The sequence below is a fragment of the Parambassis ranga genome, chromosome 22 (genome assembly GCF_900634625.1).
Source record: "Parambassis ranga chromosome 22, fParRan2.1, whole genome shotgun sequence".
Taxonomy (NCBI): domain Eukaryota; kingdom Metazoa; phylum Chordata; class Actinopteri; family Ambassidae; genus Parambassis; species Parambassis ranga.
Genome location: NC_041042.1, coordinates 15,000,671 through 15,015,878, shown reverse-complemented (window position 1 = coordinate 15,015,878; position 15,208 = coordinate 15,000,671). Strand labels below are relative to the sequence as shown.

The 15,208-nt window shown below is 44.1% G+C and overlaps 1 protein-coding gene across 1 annotated transcript; it reads right to left on the bottom strand.

The window, feature by feature from the left end:
- Positions 1 to 2,475: 2,475 nt before the first annotated feature.
- On the bottom strand, positions 2,476 to 12,172 carry tmem229b (transmembrane protein 229B). Its single transcript, XM_028395688.1, has 2 exons — positions 11,906 to 12,172; positions 2,476 to 5,262 (listed from the first exon to the last, which is right to left on the bottom strand). Exon 2 carries the CDS (start codon positions 5,212 to 5,214, stop codon positions 4,639 to 4,641), a length of 576 nt encoding a protein of 191 aa, XP_028251489.1. The 5' UTR covers positions 5,215 to 5,262; positions 11,906 to 12,172; the 3' UTR covers positions 2,476 to 4,638.
- Between the last annotated feature and the right edge of the window lie 3,036 nt (positions 12,173 to 15,208).

Genomic DNA, 15,208 nt, shown 5'->3' with positions numbered 1-15,208 from the left:
ACAATGAAGTCACACAAGAAAAGCCCGATGAAACTTGAGTCGAACACACATTACCATGCACACACTTGATTGACACAACACACTGACAAAACAGGCCATGAAATCTGCCTCTGGGAGATCACTTGTCATCTGCACAATGCACAAATTACAACTTGTTAATGTCCATATTTGGAGTGAGAGCAACTGATTGGAGGAAGACTGATGAAGCTACATTTTGAAAGTGCCAAATGAGTCAGGGCCACAGTAGCTTTGTGCAAGCAGAGTGTGTGAAGCAGGCACACCCTCACACAGGTAGGTAAGTAGGCATTAAGTCAGTGGAAGGCCCCGGGGCCACAAAGGGACTCGCAGCCAGTTAAAAGATTTGACAAGACATGTTAATGACCCAGATTCTCACTACCTGGTGCAAGGTGTGGTAGCAGGAACAGGAGGAGATGTGTGGAAACTTTTTTGCCTGAGGCTTCTTCAACAAGCAAACAGAAATCTGTCATCACAGCATTACATAAATAAAGATTTTTCTTTCTCCTTATATAATGATAAACTCCCATCCAGTCATAAATGCATGAAAAAGAAAGAGAGCTGACCTTTCATATAGGCCCTACTGACTACAATGGCGGCCATCGTAAAAATTGTTATAACTGTGTCGCAAACAAAGTTACACTTTAAACCAATTTGTCCTGTTGTCTGGAGAGCCCAGTCATAAAAACAGTCTGCTCCACAAATGTATCTTTCCGCCTAAACTAATGACTCAGGATCAACCTGTGTCCTCCAGCCAGTCAGCCAAAGTCTTTGTGGTGAAAAGGAGCCACCATGTGGTCAAATGAGTGTACTACAATATAAACATGGCCCAGCGTCTCTTTCAGGTATCAATGAATGAAAAGTCTTACTGTAAATCTACAGGCCTCAGGGTACAACTGCTCCATATGTGCAGGATAAAGAAACAGAGGCAGCTGTTGGATCACAGGCATGATTGTATATGCAGGGACAACTGTCTTTTTTAGCCTAAATAGTATCAGAAACATATTTTTAGTCTCCAGTGTCTCCTTCTTTGTCATGTATTTGCTTGTTTTACAGGCCTTTTACACGATTCTTTTACCACAGAGCCAGATCGATGTATTCCCACTTCCGTGTTCTGACGTCACAAAGCGCTCTAAACGGCAGCCCCCATGGATGCGGTGCTGATGTCAAATTGTTCATTAAAGCAAGGTGTTGCTTTAGCTATTAGCTATTTTTCAGTTCACTAAGTGCAAGAATAAATTAATACGTTCTCCAAATATACAAATAATTGGTAAAACAGCTTCTGTTACCTTGCGGGCCGTAGGTCATCCTCCGTATCTCCCAACTTTTGGCGATAGCCTGGAACGCAGCAGCATAAGAGCATCCAGACAACTCATTAACTCTTTTAATCCAACATGTTTAACAAATCATTTTCACTGCGTCACAACTTAAAAATAGGGTGTAATAAATGCCTTCACTTCTATTCATGCAGTTATTGAACTTGGAAATATTAGCCTGCTATAAGCTAACAATGTTGTTGCAGTAACACTTTATCCACCGCTAGCTTGTTTGCACCTGTTTGTATCAAGTTGGAACCTCAGGTTGATTTACCAGAAGACTTTACTAAATATATTTAATGTTAAAATCGTTTTGTAGTGTTTTATGTTACCGTTTATTTATGTACCTCTCAACCAAAATATCTGTGACCACAGCACTGCTTAGCATGGACTTATTCTAGTAAGCTTACGTACCGTAACAACGTACATTTCGTAAATCTTTACAAACGTAAATCATTTATAGATTTATTTCCCCAGAACGTAGCACTGACTTTGAGAGAGTTAAAACATTGTTTGATGCTGACCAGTAGTGCTGCTAGCAGCCTAGTGTTTACTGCCAACTGTACTTAAATCTTTATCATATGTCACTGAAGTAACTACATTATATTATCTAACAACCTGCAACATCTTCATAATTCATGCGTGAGTGTTTCTCTCCTCACAGACAGGTACAGGGACACAACAGCGACCACTTCTGGCTCCAACATGTCAAAATGGCGACCAGGAAGTAAAGAAACGGGACCTCAGAAAAGAATGGGTGACGTCACGAGGTACGTCCATCTGATTGCCGAGCTAAAATTTCTTTTCACCTAAATACTGAAGAAGATATGTGTCTTTAGAAATAGATATGAATTGTTGCGATGTAATTCTGTACTTCTGAAACCAGGAAGTGGGATCGAGATCTGTTTTTGGATCTAAATGTGCGTGAGTAGTGAAGTGTATTGTGGGAAATGTATTCACAAATGTTTGTTTAAAAGCAAAATCACGCAGAACCTCACAGGTTTTATGATCAAATTAAGACATTTAATCCCAAATATTGATAAATCATACACAAACATAATCAAAGTGAGTGATATACAGTACAGTCATTTCACTAAAAACCTGCACATTTTTTTATTTTAAACCATTAAAAGTACATGGGGGGGACCAGGTTATTAATCAGTGTGATAAAATCAGAATCTGGAGAGAAAAAAAAAAGAAAACAAAACTTTTTCAGACATGCACACTCAGAAGGTAAAAATACCAGAGAATCAGATCAGGTTTAACATACTGTACATGCACATTCAGAGACGGCGTATCTCTGTGCAACACGCATTCACATCCTTCACTAACATATTGCAGAGAATACACATTTTTAGATTTGCATGTTCTTGTGACGTTTCATCACAGCAGCAGAACATTGGACATTAGCTGCATCCAAGTTCTCATAATGTAGTTTGGCGGGGGTAAGTAGCCTCTATTGCTTTTAAGCCTGTTGATTCATGTATGAAGAAAAAATATTTTTAATTATTTGAAAAAAGAAAAAAACTTTTTTTTTTATCTTCATGAGTTATATTAGATAGTAGATATATTTCTGCAGCATTCAGAGTGTCCACTAGGTGGCAGCACTAGCTCTGTTGTGTTGTGATCAGCCATCCACCCTCTCTGGACCTGCAGGGGAGACAGTCAGGTGACAACACTGCACTGGTGAAGGTCACACGTGCACTGCTATGAAAAAGATGGATTTTTGTTTTTAATAGCATTTGATGTTTATTATTAATTTTCATTCATCTGCTGGCAGCACAAAATGTTATGACTGAGTCCAAAAACACAAACTGTCCTCCTGTGGATTACTTTCCAGTGATTATATGTTTCATGTTTTAAACTGGTAGCACCGCATCCATCCGGAAACAATGGCGTCAGCTGTCTCTTATGCATGATGTAGATTGTAGTTCTTGATCTTTGAAGCTCCAGAGAAAGGAAGTCAGGATCTTAGTTGACTCCAGTCATTTATAAGGTCATTAGTGTAAGAAAAGGAAGAAGAAAGGGTGACAACAATTGGACCTTAAGACTGATAAACATTTCATATATGTGCTCTCATGGACAAAATGTGCATTGTGGAAAAAAAAAAAACTCCAGGCCTGCTACGTCTTAGTACTGCTGACGAATGCTGCAGCACTTCTCCATTGACTTCCAGAGAAATGAGAATTAATAAATGAGGCTTTTAAGTGACCTTGGCATATCTTAGACAACATCAAAGCACACATAATGGACATGCAGACTGTGACTCATTAGTTTTTTTTTTTGACTGCTTTGTGCTGATAGCCATGACTCATAATCATCACCATCACCAGGAAGGCGTCCCTGCTTTCATGGTTAAATGGACTGCATCTATTTAGCGCCTTCATATTAATAAGACATACACTCACACACACGCATACATAAAAGCTGCCATGCAAGGCCATGACCTGCTCACCTGGAGCAGTTTGGGGTTTGATGTCTTGCTCAAGGACACTTGCTGTCAGAAGGAGACAACCAGCAGTCAACCCTGATGTCTAACAGACCAGCTCGACCTCCTGAGCAGACACTCAGTATGGCCGCTGAATGAGCTCTGCAGAAATGTGTGTTATATAGGAAGACATTTTTCTCTCATGCATTTCTTTTTCAGGCATTGTAGGTATCTGCAGAAAAACATTCTTTATGACATAAGCTGATACATTGCTTTTGGGAGGGGGGGGGCGGTATGATCTTTAGGAGCCTTTTTGTAGCTACATTACTACAGTACGCTGGTATAATACTAAAGGACATTATGTACATTTTTAAAAGGACGTTGCACAACCGCAGCTACTTTTTATTTTGATTTCTATGCAGCAAGCTTCTTCTGCTTTCATCAGGACGGGCATGTGCAGTTCTTGTTTCTTTAATGGGAATCTAGTTGTTGTCTAGGGTGCCAGTGCGACAGGAGAGACTGAAAGGATCATCCTGGTCATTCCAGACCCCTCAAGATCAACCCCACGCGTGGAGATGGGGTGGGTGCGGTATGAGATGCAGTAAACATAGCAGCATGGAGTCCCTGTGTCTCCGTGCAGAGGACACAGTGAGTGATTTTGGGCCTTCCAAGCCCCAGTTAGACATTTGTTTTCGGACTCTTCTGATACTCTTTACATCTCTGCACACCAGCCCAGTCTACGTAGCCGTCTGTCCTCTCCCCATACATGTAAATAGGGGGGTGGAGGGTGGGAGGGGCTGCTTAAAAGTGGCTGAGGAGGGGCGAAGAGGTGTAGCAGAGCGATTTGGGCTGGTTTCAGATTCCGTTTTGTTCCGTGATTCATTCCCCTTTAAGATATCCGTTGGCATCATTTCCTGCCCCTCTGCTCCTCTCTCTTCTTCTCCCACTTCCTCCACCCCCAGCATCCGACCGGTGGTTTGACCAACCATCCTCAGGCCCCTCATGGAAGCGTAGCCGCAGCGTTTTGCGGATGACCAGACGCTCCACGATGAAGGAGGCGCAGAACCACGGCACGGCGTACTCAGCAGTGATCAATCCCATGAAGTTGTAACGGAACTCGGAGTAGTCCCAGGGGCAGGCGTTGAACTGGCGCAGCAGCAGCCCCGTACCGAACTCCCACAGGTACGTCCATAAGGTGTAGATGATGCAGCGCAGCAGCACTGGGCAGCGGCCGCGCAGCTTCAGGTACATCTGTTCCACGATGAGGATGCAGGTGCCGTAGATGAAGAGCGCCCACACACTGGTCACGCCGGGAAACTTCCAGTTGCAATTGACCACAAACTCCCAGGCGGCGGTGAACATCACCTCGCAGAAGTAGCCGTGGATGGCGTAGAGGTACCAGCGCGACAGTGCTGTGAGAGGAACAGGAGCCTCTGGGGTTTCCATGGTCACCATTCTTCCTCTGCTTCCTTTCACACAGATTTATAGTAGTAAGATGCAGATCTGAAAGAAAACAGAAAAACAACAATGTTGGAAACGCCTTATCAAACCAACCGCACATTCCTGTTCCTGTTGCAGCAGTTCAACATGTCAACACAACTATAAAGCTGGAAAACGGTGCGGTGTAAAGCATGAAACCGGATCCTGGTTATTATTAACTGACTTATATAATAAAACATAGTTTAGTGTAGCTGCACTGTGAATAGACACATCAGTTAAGTGGAGCGTACAGTCAGGAGCTTCACATCTGTGTAGAGGTAAGAGAGGAGGTGATGCATGCCGTGTTGAAAATAGCTGCTCAAAAAGTTCCACTCGGAAAACAGTGTGGCCCGTCACCACGGACTGAAATCGTGAGGATTAATTATAAATGGTGGCAAGCCATAGTTCAATTAAGGACAAAGAAATGAAACACCCTACTGACATCAGAAAGATTAAATTAGAGTCTGCAGGGCTTCAGACACTTGAACTCCAAGGCCTTTCCTCTCTGTTGATGCTATTTACTGACTGAGGGTGTTTCTTATGTAAGGTATAGCTTTATCATCTGACTGCCTACATCATGTGCTCTTTTTCCAAATCCCGCAGCTTGACACACACACACACACACTCTCACATAGGCCTTGGTATCAGGTTTCTGAAGGCCCACGCAGGGTTGGATGCTTCCTCTATTTATCACACCGCATGTCCAATAAAAGGCAAACAGCATCCCTTCAAGTCCCACACAGTTAAAAAGGCCACTGAGTATATATATTTTCTGCTATACAATGCCTCCAGAGGAAACTGTGTCATTCCAGCAACCTGTTATACAAAGGATCATAACCGCTCTGTAAAATACGAGCTCAGAGAGAGGTTACGAGTACAAAAGCTTGTTTGAAGAACAAAAGCTGATTTTTTTTTTTTTTTGGCTCTTTTTGTCTTCAAAGGCTGACTGGCTGGGCCCCAGAGCGAGTCCATGGGGATTAGCACATTTCTCCCAAACAAGGCACAAGGGTTTCATGTGAGGAACTGGGCCACAGTGATGGACCAACTGACCTCCATAAACCACTTATACCATCTTTTCACTGCCTCCCTGGGAAACACTCTCCTGCTCGTCCATCCGAGCTGGACTGGGTCAGTTAGCTTCCAGTCTTTAACCTGTTTGTCAGTTTTAAAATAGTTTCAAACACACAACAGCAGAGCTAGTTGGCTCTGTAGCCTAGCATGGACCTCTTCTTCTTTTCACTGTTCAGACATAGACACGCCATTAAATAATATTTGCTCTGCATCAAAGCCCTGCTGTAATTGAACCAAACAATCTGTTTCACACCTGGTGCCTCCCCCCGTCCCCCACTCATGTCTCACCCGGGAATCACACGCTTTCACTCTCCCCACACTTTTTTCCTTTCACAGTTCAGCTCCCCCTTCTCTTCCTTTCTCTCTCTCTCCATCGCCTGCACACACACACACACACACACCATTTGTTCATGTGTCACACACCCACCAGGATGAACATTTTGGAATCTCACACATCTCACAGTCGACCTACTGCTAGAAGTCTTGTAGATGTAGAAGTTTTTTTTTTTAAATGGACATACATACGGCCATCATTAATTTGTTCAGGTTAAAATAGGGAACATAAACGCCACAGTTCCTCATTGCCACAGACATGAATGAGGCCTGTTGAAGCACACACACACATACAGTTAGTTATCAGAGCTATTACACATTGTTGTCTGAATTATTGTGGCTTATAATGGAGCTCAAAAAGTCAACATGGGATATCCTTTCACTCAGATTATTTCAAAAAGACATGCAGACATCTATGGTAACAGCTGCCATGTGGCTAAGCTGCTAATTGCTAGTACTGTCATAACACTTGCTACGTCATGGCTTCCCATTCCTTATCAGTCATGAATGATTATTTTCTCAGCCCTTCTGGCCTTAAAAGAGTCACACCCAATGCTTTATTAATATTATATAATATTATTTTAATGCTTGATGCTTTGTTAGGCATCACAGGAGAGATATGACGTGTTCAAAGGTCCCTGGCTGGGCTCGGTTAGGGGGTCCCTGTGATCATTACAGGGTTACCACATTCAGATTTTGATCTGAGAGGACACCCCTGTTTAACCTTTTGATGTGTGTATTTAGGCACATCTATCGACTGGTGGCCTCAGCGTGACACGCTTCTCACACTGGTTGCCATTTGATTCTGCTGTTGTTGCAGCTGCTGTAGCATATAGCCCACTGCCCGACTACCCCACGCCGGCTTTATCATTGGACAAAAGTATTGATCAACCAGACTCCTGCCAGCCCCCCACACTGTGGCGACCCGCTTCGCCATTGCGGTCTATTGAACCCGGCTACGGGACATCACAGTCTGATATTGATCACAATGGCAGATGTGATGGAGCCGCCTGCTTTGTAAACCTCAGGGTGAGCACAGGGAGACATAACACAGGCGAGGCGATTGGGGAAGTCTGAGCGAGGTTTGTCTGGGGACCTGGTGGGGTAGGCACCACCTGTGTCGTCTCTAAATTGAAACAGAGATTCTGAGAATGGGAGCATGTGAGGACAAGCTTTCCACTGAGGGCTCCGGTTGAAAACAAGGATGACAGGTCTGTCAGACACTCCTCTGACAGCAGGTAAACAAAGAACGAAAAAAGCACTGATGCTGGAAGTCTGCCAAGTCGAATAATTATAATAATAATAGTAATAATCAAACAACATGAGGAGTTGCCTCTCCTGTGAACTCTGACATCATGATAATACCAGGAAGTAAACACATCATCACATACCTCACCACACCACATCATCCCAGCCTGTGTGCTGGAGCTCTGTGGCACAGATCCCAGGCCTATGCAGACTTTTAGAAGGTCACTTTGGGAGGCTGCGGTCCAGCATATAGAAACCAGCAGTATCCAATACCGCTAAGTGCCGGTGACCAAGGTGACCTCACAACCGCGTCCTCACCAGTGATGGAAACAAGAAGCAAAGAATTTCCTTGTAGTTAAAAATAACGTCAAACCTGTATCAATTATGTATGAAGGAAAAATCCTCATATAGTCAACTGAATCGTTTCAAATCAAGGACCAAATAGGGCACATGTTATTTAAAAAATGAGCTCAGCGACAAGAGGTGTGTGTGTGTGTTGAGAGATGGACCAGGGCTTGGGGGTGGATGGAAAGAGCACTGAACCTTCTGAGGCAGCACAAAATAAACAGATCCCCATCAAGTGCAAAGACAAGATGATTACTGCTGAAAACAGAGAGCTAGAGCAGCACCACATCACCACCTGTCAATGCTCCTTGAGCCTGAAATGTGGTGTCATCAATGCTGCTTGTGTAAGAACCTCATTAAGATCATGGCTGTGTACAAAGATCCTTCCTACTTCTTTACTAATGTAGGTACCAATATTGTACACACCATTTTTTTCACATCCATTAACCAGTCTCAGTCTCAGTCCACCACTTCATGTACATGGTCAGTATTCATTATGCTATTTAGTATGGATTTCCATTGCACCCCAACAGCAGGCGACGGCCACAACAATGTACACCGTATAGACAAAAGTATGCGGACACCCAGCTAGCATGTGTATGCTAGCCTCCATTTCACGGACTGGTGAGGTCAGGATATGGATGACCTCCTGCACCAAACCGATCATTTCTTTGACCTATTTTTGTGTTGCCGACATACACACAAAGTTATCATCTAAATAACTGAATGAAAGGACATTTTCAGGAAAGTTTTCCACGGGTTTGTCCACAAATTGTCAGAATACATAGATTGGTTTAGACACAGAAAAATAGATGATGATTTAGCGATCAATACAGTGAAGTTTCAGTCTCCAGTAACAGAGGTTAAAATGCATTGATCATTTTCAGTATTCATCAGATCCATGATGTGGACTCTTGTTGCTGATTAAGCTCTGCATCCCCCCCTTTCACATTACCCTCCTAGATGCAGAGAGTGCCCCAGAGGCACGTAAAGTATCTGAGTATAACAACCCAGCAAAGCTTCTGATAGAGCTGGAGAGACGCCATGAGGGCTGAGACTAAAAGCCTGTCAACAAAGGAGGCTCATATAACTTTATAGTAGGCATCCTTTCTATATCTGCAAGGTGAAAGCCTGAACAAAACAAGCAGGCAGGAGGAGGAGGAGGAGGACTCTGTGTGAACATGCTGCACTCAAAAGCTTTCATATCCAAAAGGCTGAATTGATTTGTAAGACATCAAATCACGAGGTCATGAGAGGTTTTAAACCCTTCATCTCTAATTTTTTTTTACATAATACAGCGACACACTATTAAATATACAGGATCATGATGATGATGATCATCATGTTGGACATAGGCACTCTACAGACCTTTAAAAAGCTCTGGTTTGACTCTATAAGAACAGATGTCATAACAGCTTCCCTAAGGTTAGGCCAAGTAGGAACCTCCCAGGCATGGAGCCAGAAAATTGCAGTTCACCTTGTGGCCTCTAGGGGCTGGCTCCAAAAGCGCCAATCCGGATGGACTTTACAGCAGTATTCAATGTGTGTACAGCCCGGCCACCAGGTGGCTGTCGACTCACAGCACTAGCTTCCTGCTTCCGCAACTGTAAAGCTACTGGCTCAATGATGCGGCTTCACCTCTTGACCTCTACTGCACAGATTCTGGTTCCAAGATGGTGTCTTTTTTCAACATGGCAGTAAGAGATATTGTGGCCTCACCTTAGCACAATGGCAGAACCATATCTGTTATAGAGTCAATGTCTGAGTCTAATTTGGACAAAACAAAACAAAAATGGCTTCCAAAGCAGCATCAGTGACCTTAAAATTATATCAATATTAAACATCACAATAATATTAGGGCTATATATTGCTGGTGATGGTACATTTTTGCATAACTTTGCCTGTCTTTGATGCAGAGATGAGCTCTTATCTGGAAGCCAAGGAAACATTATTACCATGTCCTGCATGAGTTCACCACCGATTCCAACATTATCATGGAATTTTAGCTGATGATGGCATCTGCCTCATCAAAAGAAAAGACACAAACAGACAGAAACATGTCTCATTGTTGTGTGTACGCCTGATATCGACGTGTGGACACAGTGGAAAACATTCACAGAGTTCCACTTGGTCATGAAAATGTGACAGAAATAGCTGAGGATTCTCAAGAATGAAACCAGAGATCAAACCCACAGCTCCTTTCTCATGTGGGATTTCCGAAGCTCTTCGGTCATCCTGCATACATCAAACACCTCTGTAAGTCTCTTTAACCTTCAGACTGCTGTGAGTGTTCCGTTATCCTGCAGCATGCTGTGTTGCAATTTACTCTGATTTTTAATGTCTTCTGTCAAGTGAAGCTGGGGGGGGGGGGGGGTCTTCTTCTTGTCTCTGTTTGTCTCGTTATCAACCTCAGAATCACCTTTATGTACCCCCCTCCCCCCTCCTCGCCCTTTATCACCTCTTCACAATCATTACTGCTCCTGAGCTCTTTCCCATCATAATAAAAGACCTTATAAGAGGCGGCAGCTAAGCCCTCTGTCCTGAATAGCATGTGGGTCATGCCCCGTAGATTAGAAATCTTGGAGCAGCTACAGAAAAAGCAGGAGATTTACTGACATGGTCATCATGGTGCTGTGGAGAGTAATGCCTCTAATGGAGGGGGATGCATGCGCATGTTAATCTGCTATCAGACAAAGAAGCTTTACAATCAATCGCTGACAATGCATAATTGATGCTGGCTGCTGCAGTGTGAAGGTTTTAGGGAAGAAGAGGCAAACTGTCACCTGATGTGAGGACAGCTCAGTCTCTCTTTTTATCAGACTTGTAACCAGGCTGAACACTTTCTCTGCATCATCAAAGACACCCAAGTGTCCACCAGCAGTGTGTTTCTATTATGGGGTCATTTTGGGATTCCAGGCTTTATAAATAGGTCCAAAATGTCAATACAGTCAGTGTGTATGGCTGAGGCGGGATATACTGTAAAGTACAGAGGCAGCAGCAGCAGGGATTATCTCACCCCCAAATTATAGTGACTGCAGGCTTTATATGGAATCAATGAGGGATTTTGCAAATCTAAAAAGCCCACACATGGCACCATTTGTTCTGCAAAACGCAGAATTCATGACAGGATTGAATCTCTTGGCTGTAATTACACTGGATGGCCAAAGTCATCTTATTTTGTCCCTGGAAACTGTGCGCCTGTGCGCCAGTGCGCAGGCCCGGCTGCTGGGACTCTGCCGCCGCCGCTGCTGCTGCAGCATCACGCCTCCTTCCCACTGAGCAGTCCGATGCGGGTTTCTTTTACAAATAATCATAATAATAAATCTCACAGGAATTTCATCCAGGCGGGCCTGAGAGATGTTTGTTTCTTATATCACTGCAATCAAAGAGACGCGTTTAAACGCGCAGACTGCTTGCGCCATCAAAGCGCACATATCCATATTTTAACAGGTGAAACAGCAGCTCTGTGCGCCAAACATGCAGGAGAGAGAGCTTAACCCCTAAACCCATCCACCACAGAGGGAAACACGCGTGCACAGGTGCAAAGCAAACACTTTCCACAGTTTCACTCTCAGATGAAAGCCTCACGGACGCGCACTGTGTGTGTGTTCGTGGACTGTCATTCACAGACCGACATCAATCACCTCCAAGCCAAAGGTTTTCATTTTACCTTCACGCTGAGCTCCGCGGCGTCTCCTTCAGCTCACAGGCCGGCAGATCGAGCTCATCCCCCCCTGTCCGGTCAGCCTGTCCTGGAAGTCTGCCCTGTCTGTCCTCTGTCTGTCTGCCTGCTGTCCCCCCGGCTTCTCCTCCACGGTGTCTCTGCTCTCCGATGGAAACTGACACATTTTACTTCACTGCAGCAGCAGCGGCGGCGGCAGCATTAGCGGCGGCGGCACCAGCAGCACATGCTCAGACGGACCCACGCAGCCCTTTGCATCTTTTGTTAACTATTTCTTTACCGTGGCTCTGCTGAGAGTCCTCCCATTCAGGATGTGACTGCATCACACACACACAATAGAAAGTAAATGATCGACCGAAGCACAGCTGCAGGAAGTTGTAAACTGACTTTCCTAAAGAATATACAACAATTTGGTTACAGCTCCCAATCATTTATTTAAAGTATTGTGTTTGTTTGTATTTGATATTTGGAATATGTTCCTTAATATATTCCAATAAGTAAAGATGTAAAGAAGCCCTAAGGAAGGAATATTCTAATTTTTTTGTAACTTTGACAAGGCTATAGATCTCTATGCATCTTTGCAGGCTTGGATCCAGCCTTTTTACTACTTAAACTGTCAATTAGAGGCTAAAAAAGCCCAGAAATACTCATAATAAATGTATGGATTTTCTTTTTAAAACCATTGATCCTGTGTCCTCAGGGCTGGATAGTAAAATGATCTGCTGCTTTGTTGGCAAAAAGGCCTTTCAGCAAGACAAACAACAGCACGGCTCCATCATAAAAGAGTCCAGCTGCTAACGCAGCCTGCATGCATGCATGCAGTTCAGACCTTCCATACACTGGCTCTTTATAAGAGCAACAATACCACAAAGGAAACCCTGAGCAGAGTCATGATGATGCAGCTCGGTGGTATTACACACAAAGATCTAGAAATATACAAACACAAGCACACTTCTGAAGCCCCGTGGATGCTGTTCATCTACACTTTGAGTGCTTTGTGCTGCTAAGAATCCAGAGATGAATATTTTAGAAGAGGTGTGAACTTTCTCACATATCCAGTGACACCTGCACCTATAATAACAACACCTCTTCCTCATAGTGTCTGCTGGGTAACAGCTTGAATTTCATCCATCACTTTGATTTACTATTAAACTACTTCCTCATTCAGGTCAGGTGGTTATGTCATGTGATCATGTGCTGCTGCAGTCACTGCAAATATTGATGCATGCCTGTGTCTGTATACTTTTATACTGCTGCAGGATGTGCCTGAAACATCGAGCAGCCTTGAACGTCCACTGAAGTGATTCAAAGAATATTAGTTTATCCATATTATCTGTGTGCTCAGACCCATCAGACATAAGCAGCTGGACATTAATGGGAGATACTAACATACTCACAAAATCATTTGTGCTGGGAATGAGCATCGACCCACAGATGAGCAGACTGGAACTGGTTCGTCTATGAGAGGGGAAAAGACGTCGGAGGTTCTCCGATGCACAAATAAACTCAAGAATCTGAGAGGCACACATGTGCAAAGCTGGAAGAAGCACATTCAAGATGATTTAAAGCTGCTTGTGACACACCCAAACATCCGTTTAGTTCTCTTGTTGCCTCGTTGACATGGCTTTTCTCAGGATTCATTCCTTATTTTAAAGTCTCCTTCAGCCTGAAAACGCATCAAGTTACTCGATCCCTCAAATACACTCAAAAATATAAACGCAACACTTTTGTTTTTGCTCCCATGTTTCATGAGATGGACTTGAAGATCTAAACTTCATTCCAGATACACAATATTACCATTCCTCTCAAACATTGTTCACAAATCTGTCTAAATGTGTGATAGTGAGCACTTCTGCTTTGCTGAGATAATCCATCCCACCTCACAGGTGTGCCACATCAAGATGCTGATCTGACATCATGATTAGTGCACAGGTGTACCTTAAACTGCCCACAATAAAAGGCCACCCTGAAATGTGCATTTTGTTTCTGCTTTATTGGCGGTCTGGGGACTCAGAACCAGTCAGTATCTGGTGTGACCACCATTTGCCTCATGCAGTGCAACACATCTTCTTCGCATAGAGTTTATCAGATTGTCTATTGTGGCCTGTGGAATGTTGGTCCACTCCTCTTCAATGGCTGTGCGAAGTTGCTGGATATTAGTGGGAACTGGTGCACGCTGTCGTATACGCCGGTCAAGCACATCCCAAACATGTTCAATGGGTGACATGTCCGGTGAGTATGCTGGCCATGCAAGAACTGGGACATTTTCAGCTTCCAAGAATTGTGTACAGATCCTTGCAACATGGGGCCGTGCATTATCTTGCTGAAACATGAGGTGATGTTCATGGATGTATGGCACAACAATGGGCCTCAGGATCTCATCACGGTATCTCTGTGCATTCAAAATGCCATCAATAAAATGCACCTGTGTTCTTCATCCATAACAGATGCCTGCCCATACCATGACCCCACCACCACCATGGGCCACTCGATCCACAACATTGACATCAGCAAAGCGCTCACCCACACGACGCCACACACGCTGTCTGCCATCTGCCCTGAACAATGTAAACCGAGATTCATCCGTGAAGAGAACACCTCTCCAACGTGCTAGACGCCATCGAATGTGAGCATTTGCCCACTCAAGTCTGTTACGGCGACGATCTGGAGTCAGGTTAAGACCCCGATGAGGACGACGAGCATGCAGTTGAGCTTCCCTGAGACGGTTTCTGACAGTTTGTGCAGAAATTGTTTGGTTATGCAAACCAATTGTTTCAGCAGCTGTCTGAGTGGCTGGTCTCAGACGATCTCGGAGGTGAACCTGCTGGATGTGGAGGTCCTGGGCTGGTGTGGTTACTCGTGGTCTGCGGTTGTGAGGCCGGTTGGATGTACTGCCATATTCTCTGAAACGCCTTTGGAGACGGCTTATGGTGGAGAAATGAACATTCAATGCACGAGCAACAGATCTGGTTGACATTCCTGCTGTCAGCATGCCAATTGCACGCTCCCTCAATGCTTGTGGCATCTGTGGCATTTTGCTGTGAGACAAAACTGCACATTTCAGGGTGGCCTTTTATTGTGGGCAGTTTGAGGTACACCTGTGCACTAATCATGATGTCAGATCAGCATCTTGATGTGGCACACCTGTGAGGTGGGATGGATTATCTCAGCAAAGCAGAAGTGCTCACTATCACACATTTAGACAGATTTGTGAACAATGTTTGAGAGGAATGGTAATATTGTGTATCTGGAATGAAGTTTAGATCTTCAAGTCCATCTCATGAAACATGG